General features: G+C 37.9%; 1 protein-coding gene across 1 annotated transcript in view; it reads left to right on the plus strand.

Moving 5' to 3' along the window:
• Positions 1-455: 455 nt before the first annotated feature.
• LOC310648704 (lipid droplet-associated hydrolase-like) overlaps positions 456-21973 on the plus strand; it is a 32238-nt gene continuing 10720 nt past the window's right edge. Inside the window, exon 1 of the mRNA XM_083376712.1 lies at positions 456-503. Within this exon, the coding sequence (XP_083232838.1) occupies positions 479-503 (25 nt within the window). The 5' untranslated portion in view covers positions 456-478. The remainder of the gene's footprint in view (positions 504-21973) is intronic.

Here is a 21973-nt window from a genome sequence, read left to right on the forward strand (position 1 = left end):
TTTCTTTTTAATTTTTGTATTGTTATTTATATATGCCCTGTTAACCGCCCTGAGTCCTTCGGGAGAAGGGCGGTATAGAAATTGAATAAATAATAATAATAATAATAATAATAATAATAATAATAATAGAACATCAGCTTATTTTAGAGGAACTATGCAGTGTGGAAAAGAGAGAATTGCTCCAATAGTCCATATTGTATTGCATGTAAATTTGTCTCTGTCCCATTCCTTGTTCAGTCTTTTTCTGGGTTTTTTTAAGATTCTCCGCAGCATCCTGCTCTTCCCTACGATAGAACGCATGGCACAATCCCCACAAGGCAAGCTCATGACTCCCCTGCTCTGCTGGCTCCGTTACATTCTGTACATTCCTATATATTTGTTCACCCTTTTACCAGAAAAAGTCAAAAGCTTCTTCGTGCACTTTGCATTGAATCAGCAGAAATTGAGTGATGAAACTGTAGTAACGACATCGATAGACATGCTTAATAACATGGATTGTATCGGTGAGTTTTGTTCTTTCTTCTAAATTATCTCATCTAACATGCTTTTTTTTTCATTGATCCGTCCTCACAAAAGGCAGCTATCGTTTAAAAAAAATGTATTCGATGATAATTTGGGGAAAATATTTTTAAAGGTTTGAGTGGTAACAGTACGTTTGGCTCTTGGGTTTCTAGCAACATGGGCATAAGCCAAAGTTACAGTGCCTTTTTCTCCCAACAAAAATGGATAGGTGGGGGGGAAAAGTTGTTGTTTGTTTATTTATTTATTCAACTTGTTTATACCATTAATTACTGAAGCCTCTTGGCTGTTTATAATATAAGAAATGATCTGCAGTGCTTGGACCTTGTACCATTGTTGCCTGTAAGCCTGGGATATGCAATTTTTTTTAAAAGGGGAGTGGGATATGCATATAGTAGCTTCCTTTGAAGTAAAATGTTTCTTGACATTTACTCTCCCTTCATATATATATATATATATATATATATATATATATATATATATATATATATATATATATATATATATATATATATATTTCTGTGGGCTAAATTGGATGGTTATTCTCCAACAATACTCTGTGCTTATTACTTATTGGTGCCAAGGCTCCCTGTCCTTTTAGGAGAATTTAAGAGGGACCAATGGCTAGGTTTGGAAAAAAGTAGAAAGGAATGGCTGAAAAGCATCTCTTTCTCAATTCTGCCAATCAAAAATGTCTTCTGAATCAGAACCTTCCATCATTGGCAGGAAATTAATCAGAAGTGCAACTCGGAACATTCACAAAAGCAAACAAACATCTCCAAACACAGGGTTGTTTTTTTTAGAAAGATTCTATGTTTCCTTAATAGTGCTTCTTGTCCCTTTCTGTTTTTTGCCCCTTTTATTATAACTTTAGAGCCTTTCCTCCATCATACTGCTATATTTCAGAGGTGGGGTTCCTGAAAATCTATGGTGCTTTTTCCCCACTATTTTGAAGTGGAAAGATATGATAATTGAGTGGTAAGCCTTAAAATAACGCTTAACTGTAACCATCTCCTTCTAAAGAAAAAACCAGAAAAAAAGGGAAATCCCATTCCCACCCATTGTATGATGCTACTACGACTATTTTACATCTTTGACAAAAAAAATAAGAGGTGGAAATTTATCAAGAGGAGAGATCCAACCTAGAACTAGGAAGAAATTTCCTGTCAGTGAAAACAATTACTAGAACGGTTTCCCGCCAAAAGTTGTGGGTGCTCTATCACTGGAGTTTTTTCAAAAGTGATTGGACAGCCATTTGTTCATAATGGTAAAGTGTCTCCAGCTTGAGCAGCGAGTTGGACTAAAAGACCTCCAAGGTCACTTCCAACTCCGTTATTCTGCTATTCATCTCAGCGGCTTCTGAAGAATTCTTCAAAGAATTTGTTACCAATAGATTCTTATTGAAAAGTTTTAAAAAACAGTTTTCCTTTAAAAAACCCCCTTCCCCCTCCCTCCTCCCCTCCCTACCTCCCCCCTTCCCCCCCTCCCTCCTCCCCCCCCACCTCCCCCCAACCCCCCTCCCCCCCCCGGACTTCCCAGAGCTAAATACAAGGTATATATATATAAAAAAAGCAATCATAAACAACCATATACTAACAACTATAAATTCTAAAATCCATCACTCTCTAACTTATATAGGATCAAACAAAACTTAGCATTATTAAATATATATAGAAGACAAAATAGAAAAAGAAAAAAGAAAACGAAAGAAGACTTATTCAAATGCTAGATAAAACTTCTTAACCCTATACTTATTCTGGATAAACTCAATCCATTTTCTCCATTCCATAATATAATGTTCTTGCGAGTAATCTTTCAAATAGGCCGAAATCTTCGCCATCTCTGCCAAGTCGGAAACCTTTAAAATCCACTCTTGTATAGTCGGCAGTTCCTCTTTCTTCCAATATTGACCTATCAAAAGTCTTGCTGCCGTAACTAAATTCAACATCAACTTAGAGTCCACAACTGTAGCGTCAACAATTATTCCCAACAAAAAAAATTGCGGACAAAACTTTATCCTCCGTTTAAAAATCTTCTGCATATTCCACCAGACTTTTATCCAGAAAGCCTTGACCTTTTTACATGTCCACCATATGTGAAAATATGTTGCCTCTTCATCACCACACCTCCAACATTTAGGCTGATAATTCGGATACATACTTGCAAGCTTTTTAGGATCTAGATGCCATCTATAAAACATTTTGTAAAAGTTCTCTCTTAGACTTTGAGCTTGAGTGAATTTTACATTCCTCACCCAGATCTTTTCCCACGTGTCCATTGTAATAACTTCCTGAATGTTTTGGGCCCATTTTATCATACAATCCTTAACAAGCTCTGTTTCTGAATCGATCTCTATCAATGCAAGATATATCCGTTTAATATGTGCTGGTCCTTGATTTCTAATTTGCTTTATCAAATTTTCATCAGTCGTTGCAAATCCATTTTTTTGGTCTTCTTTCCACCTGGCCTGTAACTGAATATATTGAAACCAAGTCTGAACAACCTTCTCTTCTCGCAAGAAGCTATATGATTTCAAGCACCAAATATTCCTTTCCAAACTTAAAATTTCCTTGTAAGTAGTCTCATCATGTTTGAAACCAGCATGTATATTTTCTATTGCGTGTTTTGGGATTGCCCACAATGGTATCTTGCTGCTTAACTTATGTCTATACTTCTTCCAAACTCTCAGCAATGCCTGTCTTAAAATATGCATCCTAAACACAGTATCTACCTTCTTATCATAAAACAAATATGCATGCCAGCCAAACAACAAATCATGGCCCTCAAGATTTAATAACCTCGGTTGTGTCAAATTAATCCAATCACTTATTCCTACTAATGCAGCAGCTTCATAATATAATTTAAAATTAGGCATTTTAAGGCCACCTCTCTCACGAGTATCCTGCATAATCTTAAGTTTAACTCGTGGCTTTTTCCCTGCCCACACAAATTTATTGATACCACGCTGCCATTCCTCCAAGTTAGAGTCTTTCTTAAGAATCGGTATCATTTGAAATAAGAATAAAAATTTGGGCAGGACATTCATTTTCACTGCTGCAATCCGTCCCAACAAAGACAATTGCAATTTTTCCCAACTCTCCAGTTCTTTTTGAATTTTCCCCCATAACTTTTCATAATTATCTTTATATAGCTTTGTATTAGAGGGCGACAAAATCACCCCCAAATATTTAACCCTTTTAACAATCTCAAATCCAGTTAATCCTTCTAGGAGAGCCTTCTGCGAAACTGTCATATTTCTAGCCAAAATTTTAGTTTTCTGTATATTTACTTTAAATCCAGAAACCTTCCCATATTGTGTTATTATCTCCATCAGGTCCACAACAGAGTTCTCTGGCTGGGTCACTGTAACAACCAGATCATCTGCAAATGCTCTCAATCTGTAATCCTGATCTCCAACTTGTATCCCCTTAATTTTTTCCGAATTCCGAATCTTAACCAATAATATCTCTAATGTTAACACAAATAACAAGGGCGATAGCGGACACCCTTGCCTTGTGCCCTTCTCAATATTACATACTGTTGTCAAACTATTGTTAACTATAATTCGGGCAGTTTGTTTTTGGTATAATGCCCTAATCGGTTGTAAAAAATTTTCCCCAAAATCCATTTTGTCTAAAACTTTCAACAAAAATTGCCAGTTCAATTGATCAAAAGCCTTTTCAGCATCTAAAAAGATTAGCGCAGCAGAGATCTGGTTGTGCCTTTCCAAAAACTCTAACACATCAACTATATGTCTCACATTAGTTTTCATTTGTCTTCCACTAATAAACCCCGTTTGGTCCCCATGAATCACCTGTTGCAGAACCCTCATCAGTCTATTAGCCAAAACCTTAGCAAATATCTTATAATCTGTATTTAAAAGCGATATCGGTCTGTAATTTTTAACTAAAATAGCATCCTGGTCTTCCTTCGGAATCAAAGAGATAAAAGCAGTTCTCCAAGACGGGGGCACCTTTCCCCCCCTCTGGATTGTCTGGAACAGTTCCTTTAACGGTTTTATCATCTCTAATTGCAAGTTTTTATAATAGGCCGCAGTCAAGCCATCAGTGCCTGGTGCTTTATCCACCTTCAGTTCCTTAATAGCTGTAAAAATTTCTTCTTCTGTAATCAGTTGGTTAATCCCCTCTTTTTGTACTTGCGTAAGAACCGGGATGCTAGCCTTCTCCAAATACGTATCAATATCTTTTGCATTAATGTCCTCTTTAGTATATAATTTCGAATAAAAATCCACAAAGGCATCCTTAATAAGCTTCTGTTGATACACAACCCTTCCTTTATACTCAATCTTATCTATATTAGATGCCCTTTGTTTTTTCCTCAGTCTATAAGCTAACCATCTGCCTGGTTTATTAGCATTGCAAAAAGTATTATGCCTAGCAAACCGCAGATTGGTCGCCACTTGATCAGCCATTAATTTATCAAATTGTCCTCTTAACAGTCTAATAGCCTCCTTGATCTTCACCTCCTCTGGGTTCAAAATCAAAGCCTTTTCTTTTTCCTTTATTTCATTCTCCAGTTCTTTCCTTCTAGTTTCCACTGCACGTCTATGTCTATTATTCATATATATCAACACCCCTCTCATATAGGCCTTGCTAGCATCCCAAACCATATCCATAGAGGTACCCTTATTCATATTCATCTCAAAAAAATCCTTCATCCGCTGTTTGCATTCTTCCACATTTCTCTGATTTCTAAACAAATTCTCATTTACGCGCCATGAGCGTCTATCTCCTCTTTCCTTATCAATCTCCAACCACACTGGACTGTGATCAGAGATAACTCTTGCGCAGATTTTCACCTTTTTAGTTCTCAAAAGAAAATCATTAGTCAACAAAATAAAATCAATCCTCGAAAAAGATTGGTGTCTATCAGAATAAAATGTATAATCCTTCTCCTGCAAATGTCTCTCACGCCAAATATCTCGCAATTCCAGGTCATCCTTCATTTCAAAAAAAGATTTAGGCAGTCTAGCGTGACTTGGAATGCGCTTAAAGGCTCCAGCCTTATCCAACTGTACATCCATAACTCCATTCCAGTCCCCCATAAAAATAAAAGATTTATAATCCAACTGGGTAAGCTTTGTATGAAGTAAACTAAAAAAGTCAGCTTGTTGTTGATTTGGTGCATATAATCCAACTAAAAGCGTCTTTTTACCTTCAAACAACAGCTCGATCATAACATATCTTCCATGCTTATCTGCTTCAATTAGGTCCGCTGTTAAGGCACTTTTAACATAAACAACCACTCCATTTTTCTTATTCTCTGCAGAAGCAACAAATTGCGTACCCAGCCTCGAGTTCAATAAATACTTTTGATCCAAAACTCTAATATGCGTTTCTTGCAGGCATATAACATCTATCTTAAATTGTTTTAAATATTGAAAAACTTTCTTCCTCTTCTGCGGTGAGTTTAGTCCATTAACATTCCAGGTTAAAAATTTACTTGCCATGTATATCCCCGAAAAGCTCTTGGACCACAGCTTTGATAGGACTGGTTACTTTAGGCCGTGCTCCTCCCACAGCTTGGCTATAAATGCGTTGTGACGAATCTGAAGACTTTTGCTGATCTTGTTCTTTTATTTTCTTTGCTCGTTTTAAAGCAGCACGCGTCACTCTTTGCTCTCTAGGATCATCCAAAGAAATTGTAGCTTGATCTCCTCCAGCACCATTTTCCTCTGTTTCCTCCTCTTGTTGTTCTTCTTCTCCAGATCCCTTTCCAGCTTCCAGGAGCGTTAATGGGGTTGCTTTTAAGACATTATTGTAGAAATCACGTGCTTGTTTCACAGTAATCAGCCTATACCTTTTATCTTCATACATCACCATCAGCCCATCTGGAATCTCCCATCTGAACCTTATATCTCTTTGCTTGAGCTCTTGCACAAGAAATGTGTAGTCCTTTCTTCCCCTTAAAATCCTTGGAGGAATTTCTTTTAAAACCAAGACTTCTTGTTCAGCAATCACAACTTTAGCATCATAGGCAGCTTGTATAACTTGATCTCCAATTTCTCTTTTTGCAAAATAAACCACCACATCTCTAGGCAACTTTCTCTGTCTGGCAATCCATGAATTCACCCGAAACACTTTATCCATAGCTGCTCTTATTTCAGATGCTGGCTGGTTCAATACCCCTTCGAGAGCCTCAGAGATCAGCTGCTTTAAATCTTCTTTAACATTCTCTTTTAAGCCTCTAATTCTGACAGCAAACTGCATCTGGTAATATTGGGCATGGCTTAACTCCCTTTCCAACTTGCCTCTTTCAATTTCATTCTCCCGCGCTTTTACTTCTAGTATAGCATTCCTTTGAGCCAAATCATCCACTTTTTCATCTAAATCTTCCACACATTCCGCCACTTTATGCACTGAAGTCAAGATGTCTACCTTCATCACGCTGTACTTCTGTTCCATCCTCTCTTCCATTCTTTCCTCAAATTTCTCAAATTTCTCCTCCATCTGTGCAAATTTATCAGCAATTGATTGATTAATTGATTCCAAAAGTACCTGGGCATGTTTATCCAAGGCATCTCGCAAATCCTTCGATGTCAGCACTTCAGGAGGGTGCAATGCCTGTAGTGATGATTGTTGCACCGGCGAGGATCCTCCACTCCGAAGAGTTTTAGAGGGAGGTTTAGCCGCCATCTTTTAATCCTCAATTATGACGCACTTTCAATTAAAGTTTAAAAAGTCCAACAAGTTCGAGAGTACAGTAAAATAGTCCTCTTCACCTTTTCCTCTTGTACCGCTCTGCCTGCTCCTTTAAATCATAGTCCTTTCTTCAGGCAGGGATGGTTCGCAGACGCCTGGCTCTGCTCCAGGAAGTTCGGAGCAGAGACGACGGCCAGCTGGGAGCAACCCAGGCTTCGGGGGAGTTCGATCCTTCAGCCGCCCAAGCTCCAAGCTCAGGCGGCCTCGGAGAACTCTACCCCTACCTGGGGCCTCACCCCCTCCTCTTCTCCCGAGGAGGGGGCTTCAATTTCGCCCGAACAGCTGATCGGCGCTGTTTCGGGCGAAAAAACAAACAGCTGAGCCGCGGGCAGCCAGGGGAGGCTGTCATCGGCGCCGCGCCGCCACCGGAAGCCCGTTACCAATAGATTCTTTAGCCAGATAGAAATCCTCAAAGTTTTAGTGAACGATATATATAATTGCATGTATCAGTTTACTCAGCTGCAGAATAAAAGCTGTGATGGATGAGAAATATTGGGAACTGAATGTCATCTTTATAGGTCAGGGGTAGGCAACCTCGGCTCTTTTATGACTCATGGACTTCAACTCCCAGAATTCCTGAGTCAGCTATGCTATGCTGACTCAGGAATTCTGGGAGTTGAAGTCCATGAGTCATAAAAGAGCCGAGGTTGCCTACCCCTGTTATAGGTGAAAGAGTGGGAGGTGTTCCATCTTACATACCATACATCATTCCTTTGGACAATATGGTATCATTTTTGTAAGGATTACAATTTTGAAACTTAGCATGATGGGACTGTCATGTTTGTTCTTTCATAACTCAATGAGCCATCATCAGACTCCTCTCTGGAGGGGAGCACAGAAAACATTGATCATGCAATGAGCAGAGAATGAGCTCTTGGGGATTTGCAACTTCCCATTTCTTTTAAATGTAATTAAACCCTATTGGGAATGACTGGTTTTATTTGGCTGGACTTTACTAGCAGTCTTTAAATAAAATTAAGTATTCGTTGATTTCAATGAGTCGCCTTCCTTAGAAATGAATCATTGTGGTTGGCTGAATTGAAAGGAAATGCCCACAAACATTAAGACTGTGAGAGTAAAGGGGTTTTATATAGTAACAAACTCCCAGGCTTCCTGTATAGGTAAGTAATTTAGCAAGTGGCATGTCCTGTACCATCTGCTTTAGATTAGCAGTAACTGACAATATCTTGATCAGCAATCTTGGCTATTTTAACTTGGCTTTACCAATCTGTGCAGTGGAAAAAAATTGGAACAAACATTATATCCATTTGCCCTTCAATAACCCAGTAGGTATGCTTCAGAAATGTTCAGCAAATGAATTTATTCCTCATCCCCAGGAGTTTTGTGTTAACTAACTCATTAAAAGTGTATGTGTGTGAGAGTGTGTATGTGTTGCCTTTGGCATTAGTTTCTGTCTCATTGCTGTAATTGCAATAAAATCCACGATCAGAAGAGAAGGTAAACGTTTCCTTTAAAATGATGTGTTTCCTAGCACAAACTAACCTGCCAGGGACTCGTTACCACGTCCGGACCTTACTCACAACAATATGTTTTCTCTCCTCTAAAAAGGAAATGAGATTTAGAAAACCTAATTATAACAAGACTAAGTGCCCAGCCCGCCTTCCATCAAACTCAGAAAGTAAAACACCATTTAGAAGGAGTGTGGCCTCAAGCAAAGTCTTGGTTATGTTGTTGTTAATGGGAGAATTTTAGCAGAATAAAACATAAGCTTCAAAGTACATAGGAAGTTTCAGTAACCAGAAAAGAAAGCATGGTGGTCAATAACAAACCATTCAGTATTTAGCTTAAAAGACCTTAAAATGGTCTTGTGTGGACTTATAAACAGAGGATTAAATATTAATAAATAAATCAGCTAAATACTAAATAAGTAAGCTGTCACAATAACAACATAGCTTATTAGAATTTTCATAGGATTTAATTTTTTGCCTAGTCAATTTCTGTATTCAAATATTACATTTTCAAAACTTATTGGGCAGATACTGTTCTCTAATGTTACCCCATGTGCAATACTTAGAAATCAGCACTGATATTAAAATAGATTCTGGATATTAAAATAGGGATTCCACTACTTTGCTCTCATATAATTGGGTATACCCCCTCAGAAATCACATTTAGCTGCCTCTTTGCTTTCAGAAAATAAGTTAAGTATTTTAACCCTTTTTCTTTTAGTTTTATATTTTTAACTATTTTGAGAGCCTTATGGGTATAAAAATAGGTACATATTGAAATAAGAAATAAGAAATTATATATGTGTGTTGTGTGTGTATATGTGTATGTGTGTGCATCTGTTGAAAGTGGATATATATCTTATGGTTAATATAACTCTCATATATTATCATTTATATTGATTCTAATGATGATAGCACCTGCATTAGGGAGTACAGTAGAGGCTTTATAATAGTTTGGGCAATAAACCGGGCGGCCCCTAAAGAGCAGCAGAGTGCCACTTAATCGGTACATTAATTGTTTAGTTGATTGATTTCACTGTGGATATTTCATGCCAGATATGACATAACAAGACATGAGAATGTTAGAGATATCCAGCAATAGTAATAGCACTTAGGCTTATATACCACTTCCTAGTGCTTTACAACCCTCTCTAAGCATATTGCCCCTAACAATCTGGGTCCTCATTTTACCGACCTCGGAAGGATGGAAGGCTGAGTCAACCTCCTGGCAGTGGGCAGAGTTAGCCTGCAATATTGCATTCTAACCACTGTACCACCACAGCTTCTTAGACATAGAAAAGAGGGATAAAACATCTTTACAAAAACTAGTTCTTAAACACCTGACTTAGTCTTGGTTCTGGTTTTTGCCTCCTAAGAACTTCACTAATAATAATAATAATACTTTTACCACTCTTCAAAGACCAGTATTTTAATGTATAAACAAAGGGGGGGGGGGAAATCATTTTCCTTGAAAGTAATATCCTATCAAATACTCTTATATTGCTAACTGTAGTTCAAATTCTCATTTTCAAATACCACATTTTTTTTCCGTGATGCCTCTTATGCATAAAGGTTTGCAAACTCAGGTCCTTCCTGATATGCTTCCTGGAACATATTGAGTTAAGTTCTGAGATAGATAACCAGCTTTCCTCCAACCGTAATTGCTGGGGGGAAAATGCACCTTCCCACTATTTGGAAGCACAGAACCATTAAAAAAAAGCATCATTCTAAAATAGACTTTATACAGGTACAGGCAGAAGAAAAACTTCTTTGAATTACCCCTCTGTCCCAGGATAAAAATGGAAAATACCATGGGCCTGTTACAGTCCTAACTCATTTATTTTTATTTGATTTGATTTTTATCCCACCTTTATTATTTTTAGAAATAATTCAAGGTGGCAAATATTTATTTATTTGGATTTACCTTATCCCCCTTCTTCCTTCTATTTTCCCCACAACAACCCTGCGAGGTAGGGCTGAGAGAGACATAGAGTGACTGAGCCAAAGTCACCGGGCTACTTTCATGTCGTAAGATGGGACTAGAACTCTCAGTCTCCTGACTTCTAGGCTGGTGGCTTAACCAATAGACTAAACTGGTTAGTATGACTCCCCTTCTCAGGGATACAATTCCCCTATTGCTAAGAAATTGCCCCAAATCTACCCAATTGAAAGGGAAAATTATCTTAGTAGTTATCAGGATCTTACAATGACATATGCTGTTCTTAGCGATAACAGCGTAATCCTTCATGTCCTCACAAGGGTGGTAGTTAGACAGGTGAAAAAGAAACACAAGAAGATGAAATAGGCGGCTACCTCAGAATAGTTTTACACTTTCGTCCGCTTTCTTACATTTTATTAATCCTCAAAGGTTTCCCTTTTTGAAAAATACTCAACCACCTTCCAAATAGAAATCGTCTTCCTCCACATATTAAGCATATTAAACTTCTAGCAAAGGAAGGGGCACCAAAAAAGAAAAGGGGAGTGAAATACACTTTTTTGCACCTTTTATTATGAATGCAATGTGTTTGCGGGGGGGGGGCTTTGTTTTTCTGACTTTTAAAAACTTACTGCCTGAAAAGTATTTTCCATTGAGCATGTAAGTAGCTGATTTAAGGTGAGGGCAGACGGGTCTGTATCTATAGCGCACAGGATTTATTATCCACTAGCTTGACTGGCAAACTTCCTCCGTTTGTTTCTGTAAAATTTCCACAAAAGTACAGACATTACATAATGGGCAAACACTGCAAGCCTTTTTGAGAGAGGCAGGCTTCTGGGTCAAAGGTTAACATCTGGATGACAGCAAAGATACAGATAAGCACAGTAAGCCCCCAAGCCCCCTCCTTACATGCAGTCCTTCCTTGCAATCTTAAATCTGTGGCTTCTCTGGAGGAATTTCCTTGGTTGTTTTTTTTATCTGTTTACTGACCAGAAGAGTAGTGAACATGGTTTATTTTACAATACTTGGCAGTGGTGGAAGAGATGGGGGGGAGTGCTTATCTTGGGAAAACAGCACTTGAAATTGTTATTAAAAATGAAGTGGGAAACTATTTTCTTCCCATTTCATATCAAAACGAGCTGGATACAAACCACATTTAATAGTTGGCAATCAGATGGCAGAAGAGTGGCTAATGAACAGGAAGGAGAAACTAAGGCCTTTATATTTTTCTTTTCTCTCTCCTCTCCTCTCCCCTTGCCCTTTTCACTTTCATGAGAGAGCCTGAGAATCACTGTATCCGTGAACTAAAGAAATTAGAAAGCTTGAATGCAACCAACATGTTTTGTCATGCTTTAAAGGAGCTATGCAAAAGTTGATAAATTCCTTTGATTCATTATATGGAATGTGTGGATGGAGCAGGTAAATTGCACATAGAAAGTTGTACCTGGCACTAGGGTAAGCTTTGTGCCTGGGCTCGGGGACCAAGTGTGTGAAGAGTCCCATTTCCTGCCTATATTGACATCTATGGTGAGTTTTTCTCAGCTGCCCTATATGTTTTATTTTTGTACTATATTGTAATTGTTTTTAATTAATTTTACGGTTGCTAGCCTCCCTGAATCACTTCAGATGGATGCCTATCATGGATGGGTGGGTGGGTGGGTGGGTGGATGGATGAATAGAGATAGATAGATAGATAGATAGATAGATAGATAGATAGATAGATAGATAGATAGATGGATGGATGGATGGATGGATGGATGGATGGATGGATGGATGGATGGATGGATGGATGTCCTGTATTTAGGCAGGAGACAGGACTGGTAATTATATTTTTGGATTGATAATGTGCCATCATGTCATGGTTGATTCTTGGTGACCACCTGGATAAATTTTCTACATGATGTAGTTGCATAGCTTTGAGCTAAATTACACTTAATATTAGACAAATTGAAGGAGATACAATAACTGCATTGAATTATACAACAGTGCAAATTACAGGTAGGCCGCTTTTAACAACTGCCCTGTTTAACAACCATTCAAAGTTATGACAGCATTGAGAAAGTAACTTTACCACCAGTTCTCACATTTACAAGCCTAGCAGCATCAATATTACGTAGATACACAAGCCCACATTTATATGCTGTTTGAATGGTATGAATTGGAACTATTTTATTTCAGATGCCTGTAACATTGGCTAGAATGAAACAATCCTGGGTGTAAAATGTATCATGCCTAGTTCTAGTTTTCTTCAGTCAGCACCCAACTTACTATTTTTAAATTGACATGTTAAGTATTTCTGCATAATCCTACAATGGTATTATTATTGCTACCATTATTGATTAGTTAAATTGACAATAAAAGTGGTTTTTTAAAAAATCACAATTTGAAATCTTTCATACACATATTAATTCTGCTTACAAAATTATCCAGTGATTTTTCTGTCAGCATTAGTCATAATCCAATATATTCCTCTATGGGATTTATGTACGAATCTGTCATGCATCATCTTAACTTTCTTCTAACTTTCTGCATATCCAGAAGCTTATTTTTATGAAAATGTTGATAAATAATTTTGGATACATTAGAACAAAGGACCCCAATCTTTTGGCCACCAAGGACCAGTTCTGTGGACAAAGGTTTTTCCACGGACCAGGGCTTGGGGATCCCTGCATTAGAACATCACCAAGAGAAACTGGATTATAAAGTCATAGTCAATTAAACATTCCATTTTATAAAATGCAATTAACCTGATCCTTAACTCAATTTTTTAAATTTGAAATACATTCTGCTGATTTCTATCAAACCAACTCTGATGATTCTGTACTAAGAATCACAGTTTAGTGATGTTTTCATTTCCTTATCTCTTTCTGAATTACAAGTGCTTTATAAGATTCATTCCAGGTTCATGATATTAAATTCAGTTACAGTCTGCAGCTCACTACAAGCAAAGTAATACAGTGGATTACCAGTAGTTCCTCTTTCAGTGACCATTCCAAGTTACAGTGGCACCGAACAAATGCAAGTTACAACTGATCCATGAAGTTAGAGTCATTGCAATGCACCCACAGTTATATGATCAAAATTGTGACTTCCCACATTTATAGCCATAGTGTGTTCACTTCTGTTGCCCCTATCTGCCTTGGTGGAGCAGTGGGCTAATGCCTCCTTAAGTAACACCAGCTGCCTGCAATTAGTGCAGGTTTGCATCCCACCAGGCTCAAGGTTGACTCAGCCTTCCATCCTTCCGAGGTAGGTAAAATGAGGACCCAGATTGTTGGGGGCAATAAGCTGACTTTGTAATAATGCCGCTTGAGGGGGTGTGAAAGCCCTAATAAGCAGGCATATACATAGAATGAAGGCTACTGCTAAGCTTGTAAGCCGCCCTGAGTCTTCGGAGAAGGGCGGGATATAAATGGAATTAAAATTAAAAAAAATCTCAATATTAGGATTGTTAAGCAAGAATTTCCTGTAGTTAACTCTGGCATCTCTCGTGATGCCATGACAACTAATCCTACACAAAAATGTAATTCTTTTTTTCTAAACATGGGGCATGCAACTAGTTGCACAAGTATGTATTTGTACTGGAAAGAAAAATACACCAAGGAGGTGCCTATTTTTCCCTCTTCCTCTTCATCATAATCATTTCACCTTCACCACAGTAGAAGCAAGTACAGAAGTGTCTATGTTATTTTGTCATACTGTATGTTTTCCATGTAAATAGCCTGTTGTTAATGTGTGCAGTTTTAAATGTGTGCAGTTTTAAACTACTGCAGTGCAGTCTATTTATCTGTTCTCCAAGCCACACCTAAACTTAAAGAGAAAATATTGTATGTAAGCATATATAGTCAACTTCTCCAAGGTATGTATACTGGGTCTATACATTAGATTGCCTAAATGAAAACAAATTTACCCGCTCTTGGCAGAGACCCTGTGGTTGGGCCCATGCAAAGTTGTTAAGTGCCCATTTGTAATTGAGGTAAGAAATTGTATCCCATAATACATATTTTCAAAGAACGTTTCCTTAGCCCTGGAAACATATTTTATCACCTGCCTTCCAGGAAGGTAAACCAAGGAATAATGACTTTCACATTTCCTCTTCTACTGTTTGTTTTCCTGTGTGATGCCTGACTAAAATGTTTGCTTAATGTTGTCTGAAGACTTACCTTCCTAAGACAGTCCTTAATTGTGGTTTGTACTCTGTATCTGCTTTGTTCCTCTTTGAAAATGAGCTGACATTTCCCCTATTTAAGGGTGGGATGCTCATGCTAATTTGGTGAAAAGAAACAAATGGCTTTTAAAGGATTTATTATGTTGACAGACCTAGTCATTTGTCAGAGTGAGCCTCATTTATAACTTATCTTCTTTCCAAATGAAGGAGAGAAAAGGTGGGTAGGTAGGAATTTAACAAGTTGCTTTATAGCTCATAAGGACTTTAATTTCTCCACAGATGCTCCCAGTGAGAAAAGGAAAGCTGTTCTTGTTTCAGTTTGGCTTCCATAATTATGTGTTTCCTTAAAAAAAAACAAAAAAACAAATTAAAAGCTGTCAGTTTTATTTCCATCATAAATATTACTCATGAAACCTGAATGCTTTGATAGTGAAACCACTCATAACTTCCAAGAAACACGAAGCATAGTTTGGGAGTTTCTAACATCCTTCCTGAGGTGGTCATTTGAAGGAGCGCTCACTTGGAGTGACTCACTACCCAGTGTACCATTAAGAGATGGAAAGGAAAGAGAGGTGAGAAGAAGATACTGAAAATAAATTGACATTAAAAAAAAACATGCTGCCAAACAAGTTTGCAGTAGGTAGGATTAACCTGACCACATCTAGCATTGAAGCTGTTGATCGGGGGAGACTTAGTATTAAGAGCATTGGACCGCTGAGGTGTGGTCAGATCATTTCTTTGCCACAATGACTGTAACATTATAAAAGTGATCCTTCTGATAGTTTTAACACATCTGTAATCAACCAATTAAGCCTGAATTAATAGGCTTCTGTTCTCAAAGTTCGGCTCCAAAGCTCCTCAGTAGTAAATCTAAGGAATGATTCACCAACATAATGTTAATCCTGAAAGAAGCATGCATTAATTTGTCCTTTTCTGCATTTTAAAGACCTACTGGATACCTACCTGTATGGACTGACCCATACCTTAGATCAGTCACTCCGAAGAGTGATCTCTCCTCCTAATGGCCAATTCAGGGAGGACGTTCAAATGTATTCACACAAATTAGCTTTAAGAGTCGCCCTACATGCCAAAGTAGAATAAGCAGTTTATCTAGAATGCTGAAGCATCATAATCATAATAATAAAGTTGGAAGGAACCTTGGAGGTCATCTAGTCCAACCCCCTGCTCAGGCAGGAAACCCTATACCATTTCAGACAAATGGCTGTCCAGTCTCTTCTTAAAAACCTCCAGTGTTGGAGCATTTACAGCTTCTGGAAGCAGGTTGTTCCACTGGTTAATTGTTCTAATTGTCAGGAAGTTTCTCCTTAGTTCTAGGTTGCTTCTCTCCTTGATTAGTTTCCATCCGTTGCTTCTTGTCCTGCCTTCAGGTGCTTTGGAGAATAGCTTGACGCCCTCTTCTTTGTGGCAGCCCCTGAGATATTGGAACACTGTTATCGTGTCCCCCCTAGTCCATCTCTTCATTAAACTAGACATACCCAATTCCAGCAGCCGTTCCTTATATGTTTTAGCTTCCCGTCCCCTAATCATCTTTGTTGCTGTTTCAATAAGACCCAATTTACCATCATTGCTGTCTTTGCTGTAACAAAAGTAGGTTAAAAGTTCCTGCTCTTTAGTAGGAAATCAATGGCAAAAAGGAATCCCCATCTTGTCTCCAGTTATCAAGGTACAATAAGGCACTGCCTCTTTAGTAAGCAATAAACTCTTAAAAGGCCAAAGGGCCTTCTGAGATGCTTCTCACAACCCTGTGGACTGAGATACCTTTGTGTGATGGTTGTCTAGACTCTTCCTCCTCTCTCCCAAGGTCATTCCCACAGACCATTTACATAATCTGACCTATCCGTTCAGACTGTGGCATTGTTACGGCTGTGAAAAGCAAGCAACCTGGCTGGTAAGGTAATATCAACAAATATTCATAATTTCCCATGGCATCTTTGAAAGGTAGATAGGCCCTGTTTGGGGAAAACAAGCTTGACAGAAAGGATTCTAGCCTTGCTGCATGCTAGTTTTCTGAACGCAGAAAGATTTAAGCACATACAGTTTTCCCTTCTCTTCAGTGTTATAAAGTGTTTCAACATGCAGTTTCTTCCACCTGTAGCTTTAAAGGCAGAGAGAGCTGTTTGTTTACTACCTTATAGAGACCCAATGATACCATTCAGCAACAGTTTGCCACAAGGAAAAGGAAGTTGCCTGGAAAGCAAATAATCCAGTTGGTTCAAATTCAGCCAAGCCATACATTGAAAGTGTATTTGTGCCATGAGGTAGTTATGACCAACCAACTTCTGTTTATGCCATTACTAGCCATATTATGCATCCTTATTGAAGCTACCAGCTGTTCCAGTTCCTGGTGAGGTGAGCTACATCTCAGCTCTTCCTTGGGTTAATTTATCTTTAGTCTAATTCAGTTGAACATTTTTTAAATGGTATCCAAATGAATCTACCTTCTTCTTGCTTCTAGCTTTTATATCTTCGACTAAAGCAGGAAAGAGAGAAGAAGAGCATTTTTTTTTCCTTTTGCCTTCAGTTTTGAGAAGTCTTTTTTGTTGTTGTTGCAGTATACACAATACTTTCCTCAGGGTAGCTGGGAGATTTTTCTCCTGGGAAACTCACTTATATTCCTACCATAATTTAATTTGCTTTTATTGAATCCACCACTTTTCTCTGTTCCTCCACATCATCATAACAAGTGGTTTACAATAACTTAACAAAAATCATCTGGACAAAACAACGATACAAAAGGCTGTTTCCCAAATATATTTTCCTAGTTCATCTGCTTTGGCCTCATAGATTAGCCATAGTCTTTCAGCAAGTTCTTGTAGTATCCCAGGGTTTCTCAGAACACTTTGATAGTTAAGATACAAAGTGCATGTCTCTGAGTTGAAATAGAAAAGAAGCTAAACGGTGCTATCTTTGTAATCCACTTAGCTGGAAAAGAGGCTTAGTTTATTATTATATTTTTTACAGAATTAACACACAAAGCCATACGCATGCACACACAGACATATACATCCATACTTCAGATTACTGATTATTCTGTTCCTGTGGCCTCAGATTGTGTCTGTGTTATGATATCTCCTTTTTTGTTGGAGCTTCGGCAAATTGGGATGTTTTTCTTGATCCTGGTTGTGTGGATTATTGTTATCTGATTTTTCTATTATTGTTTGGTTTTTAATCATTTACGTTCTTCACATTGCCATGTGATTAAATTAGCTAAATAAATATGTAACTTTTTTTGTCACAGAGGTTCCAATTGTTTATTTAACAACTGGTTATGGCTTGGGTTTTTTTTTTCTTCATTTACAGTTCTGCCTTCAACATTGTGGTGCTTTGTGTGGAGCAAAAGTTAATACAGAAAGTGGTATTAAACATGCTTTATTTTTAATTCCCTAATTCAGAGTTTATATCCGTCTTTATATTAAACTGGTTAAGGCTGTTACGTTTATATGCCTATATTCCTAAATTAGTTTGACAACATTTGTTTATTTGTTTTTAGTTAACTCAGGGTACATGGCCGCAAGCAGATTATGACCGTCTGACTTCTAATGCAAGTTTTTAGTGAAATTTATATACTAACACAATTTTTTTTTACTCCAAACCATCAACCGGTTGGCATTTGGAGTTTGCAGTAATAAAACAAAAGCTTAAGAGCTTCCAGGGATAACTTGCACTCACTGTATCCAAGATAACAGTGGGCTGTGCAAGCTGGTTCAGATTATAGGTTAAACTGATGGATGAATCTTGCTGCAGATGGAATGAGGTTTACCATTTTCCCAGAGGAAAGGAAATGTTTGCACCAATGTATGCATACAGAAAAATATCTGTTGGCAAACTTTAGCTTTTCTTTCGTAGGTTGCAATCCTTGAGGAAATGAATTGACATATTATAGATGCCTTGTTTGCCTTTTGAACAATAATGTGAGTTGAAGAAAGACAGAAAAAACCATTCCATTAAAGCATTTGCTTCCAAGCAGGGCTGGGGAACATATGTCCGCCATATCTTGTTAAACTACAACTCCCACCAGGATTTCCAACAGTGAGGAATGGAGTGATCTGTACTTTAGTGACATCTTAATAGTCAGAGGTTCCATACCCTTCTTGTAGAGGCACATTAAAGAAAACAAAATGCTAAGCATTTTACTGCTATTTGATATTCTCCAAATGTTGCTTGAGATGGAGGGAGTTAATTAAGCAAAACCCAGTGGCACTAAGACTGTTGCAGATTATTGTTCTAAAGCCCAATTCATCTTTTGTTTAGTCCTGCATTGTTTTGTTTCCTCACCATAATATGACTATAACAATGGTTTTGAACTTCAGTGCCGAATGCGCAGGTATTTCTGTCTGGCAATTGGTGGTTGATTGAATCAATGTCAAATAGTTCTAAAGACTGGAAGAAACTTGATTGATTTTGATCATTAAGCTCTGTAAAGGGGGTGCTATTAATTTAGCTGGTGAAAATATTAAGCACTGGTTGTGACATGTTAGGTTAAAGAGCTACCAGTGATATAAAGCCCTCTTTTCTTTTCTTGGTCCTTGATTCTGAGTTCCTTCGGGGTTGCACCATCATAAATAAATCAAGTGTGTTTTGGGCACAGTTAGCAGTCTCTGTTTAGCAAAGAGACATGACTAAAAGGACACCAATGCTTAATCATCCCTGGTGGAGGAAAAGGAGAAAGGGAAGGGAGGTACCATCTCACCCTCCACATCAGAAAGAGGGGGTCATTCGTAGGATTATAGAGTGCAATTTTCTCTATACCTAAGTGCATTAGAGCTGACTTAAGAATAAAGAATTGCCTTCTGATTTTCAGTCTTTCTCTCTTGTCTCCTTTACTGTCCGAAACAATAACATCTTCATAAGCAATCTCCTTTTAAAATGGCAGGATACGTTGTCTGGTTCATTGTTCTTTTTTTATGCCTGGTTAATAACTGTCATTATGTTTTTCAGATAGCTATAACTGTATGGAAGATGGTCTTGGGATTTTCTCCTCCATTTTCTAAGTTTGTGGTTGGTGTTATCTGGGTCGGTTGGAGCTGCTAGCGTTGCTGGCACTGGAGGGATTTTGGTTATTCCTGTAAAGCAGTGTTCTCAACCTTACAGCTTTAAGAGGTGTGGACCTCAACTCCCAGAATTCCCCAGCTGGACTACGCATCTTAAAAGTTGCCAAGATTGAGAAACTGCTCTAAGTGAAAGATTTGTGTTCTAGGTTGCTTTGAATTCTTTGGGGTAAAACAGTGCAGGCTATAACTTTAAAGTTGTCCAGTTTTCAGATTTAGAGTGAACTAGTATGCTTTATTACACTAAGGAAATAGTCTTAAACTGTGGGACTTCTGCCTTTATTCTTTGGGGTCCTTTGTTTTTATATACAGTTTTTAGCTTTTAATGTACAGTTTTTTAGCTTTTAAAACTTCTTTTGCTTTAATTTTAATATTGTCCACAATTACAGGTTTTATACTGTGCTTTGTAGTTTTAAGAGAATCTTTTATTTTGTATTGTTAGCTACCTGTCAGAGGCTGGATTTATTAATAGAAATCAGGTTAAGAATAGAATAGAATAGAATAGAATAGAATAGAATAGAATAGAATAGAATAGAATAGAATAGAATAGAATAGAATAGAATAGAATAGAATAGAATAATAACTTTATTGTCACTTTGAATGTACACTAATCGGCATACATTAAAATGAAATTTTGTTGCATACAGCATTAAAGGGTCACCACCTCCAATATACACTACATAAATATGACATACATAAATAAATACAGAATATGATACATACATAAATAGAATGGAAGAACTGCTCCATCGATGAGGAGGTGTGCTGATGGCATAACACAATCACTATGGAGGCCTGATTCCTTTGGTAGAAAGTTTGAGGGCTAGAAACATTCCATTAACATTAGGCCCCTGGATCCAAAACGTCTTTGCATTTCTACCAACCTTCTAAAACAGGTGTGTCAAACTCAATTTCATTGAGGGCCGCATCAGCATTGTGGTTGCCCTCAAGGGACCGGGTGGGTATGGCCAGGGTGGGCGTGGCCTACTGGGTTGGCGTGGCTGGAGTGCATATGGCCTACTGGGTGGGCGTGGCCAGCTCTACATCGTTCGCATCAAGGGTGCCTATGGGCGCCTGGGCAGGAGTGGGACAGATCTGAGGGTCTCTGGCAGAAGGAGGGTCTCAGGGCCAAGGCAGTGGGGGCCGTTCCCTCACTGTTTCCAGGATGGCTTCGTGGGCCACATGAAACCACTTCACGGGCCGGATCCGGCCCCCGGGCCTTGTGTTTAACATGTCTATTCTAAAATAAAAGAAGTACAGTGCACAAAAGCATCAACTTTGCACTCTGAATTTTTTGAACTCTCACAGCTCTGGGAAGAATCAATAACTCTAGACAATTGTGTCTCACTCCTGAACATTCCTGTTCACTATATATGTACTAATCCCATACAAATTTACTATGGAGCAAGAGCCATTGGAATCTAATCTGTGCAAGCCAGATGATAGGGATGGATTGGAAGATTCCAAATACTTGGTTGTATGGTGAAATATCAAATAATTTGGCTTTAAACCTTGAATCTAGAATTTTAAATTGAGCTGACAAGTACATTGATGTCAAATCATATGGACAGTTATTAAGTATTTTGCAATTCAACTCTGCCCTCTCTTCTACCTCAATGTCATTTGCTTCCACTTCCTTAAACTGCTATAGGAATTTGCCCCATTTAATGTTTTGAGGTCACTGGTAAGGAGCAGTCCAATTGTTATTTCCTTTTTCTTTGCCTCCTGAGAAAAAAATCCATGCCTCTGCTGTACAATCTTCCACTCATTTCTTTTAAGGAAAAGGCTGTTCAGGGAAAATGTCCATTAGAACTCTTCAAGTTGGTCCTTGCTAATTTTCATGGAAACCAATCATGAAAAATGCTCAAGTCATGTAATTTTGTATAATTAACTCTTTTCATAAATGTTTTAATTAAGAATTACATGTGTATTGTCTATCAAAAGAGTTCATTTTTTTTAAAAAAGACAGTATTAAAATCTTTAAAACATTAAAATGTTTTAAAGACAAACTTAATAGTAAAGTAGAAACTAGTCAGCCTATGCTTAATTATTGGGTCATTTTATGTCTCACACCTTCTGTTCATAGTTTT

Source organism: Vipera ursinii, assembly GCF_947247035.1.
Source record: "Vipera ursinii genome assembly, chromosome: 1".
Lineage (NCBI taxonomy): Eukaryota > Metazoa > Chordata > Lepidosauria > Squamata > Viperidae > Vipera > Vipera ursinii.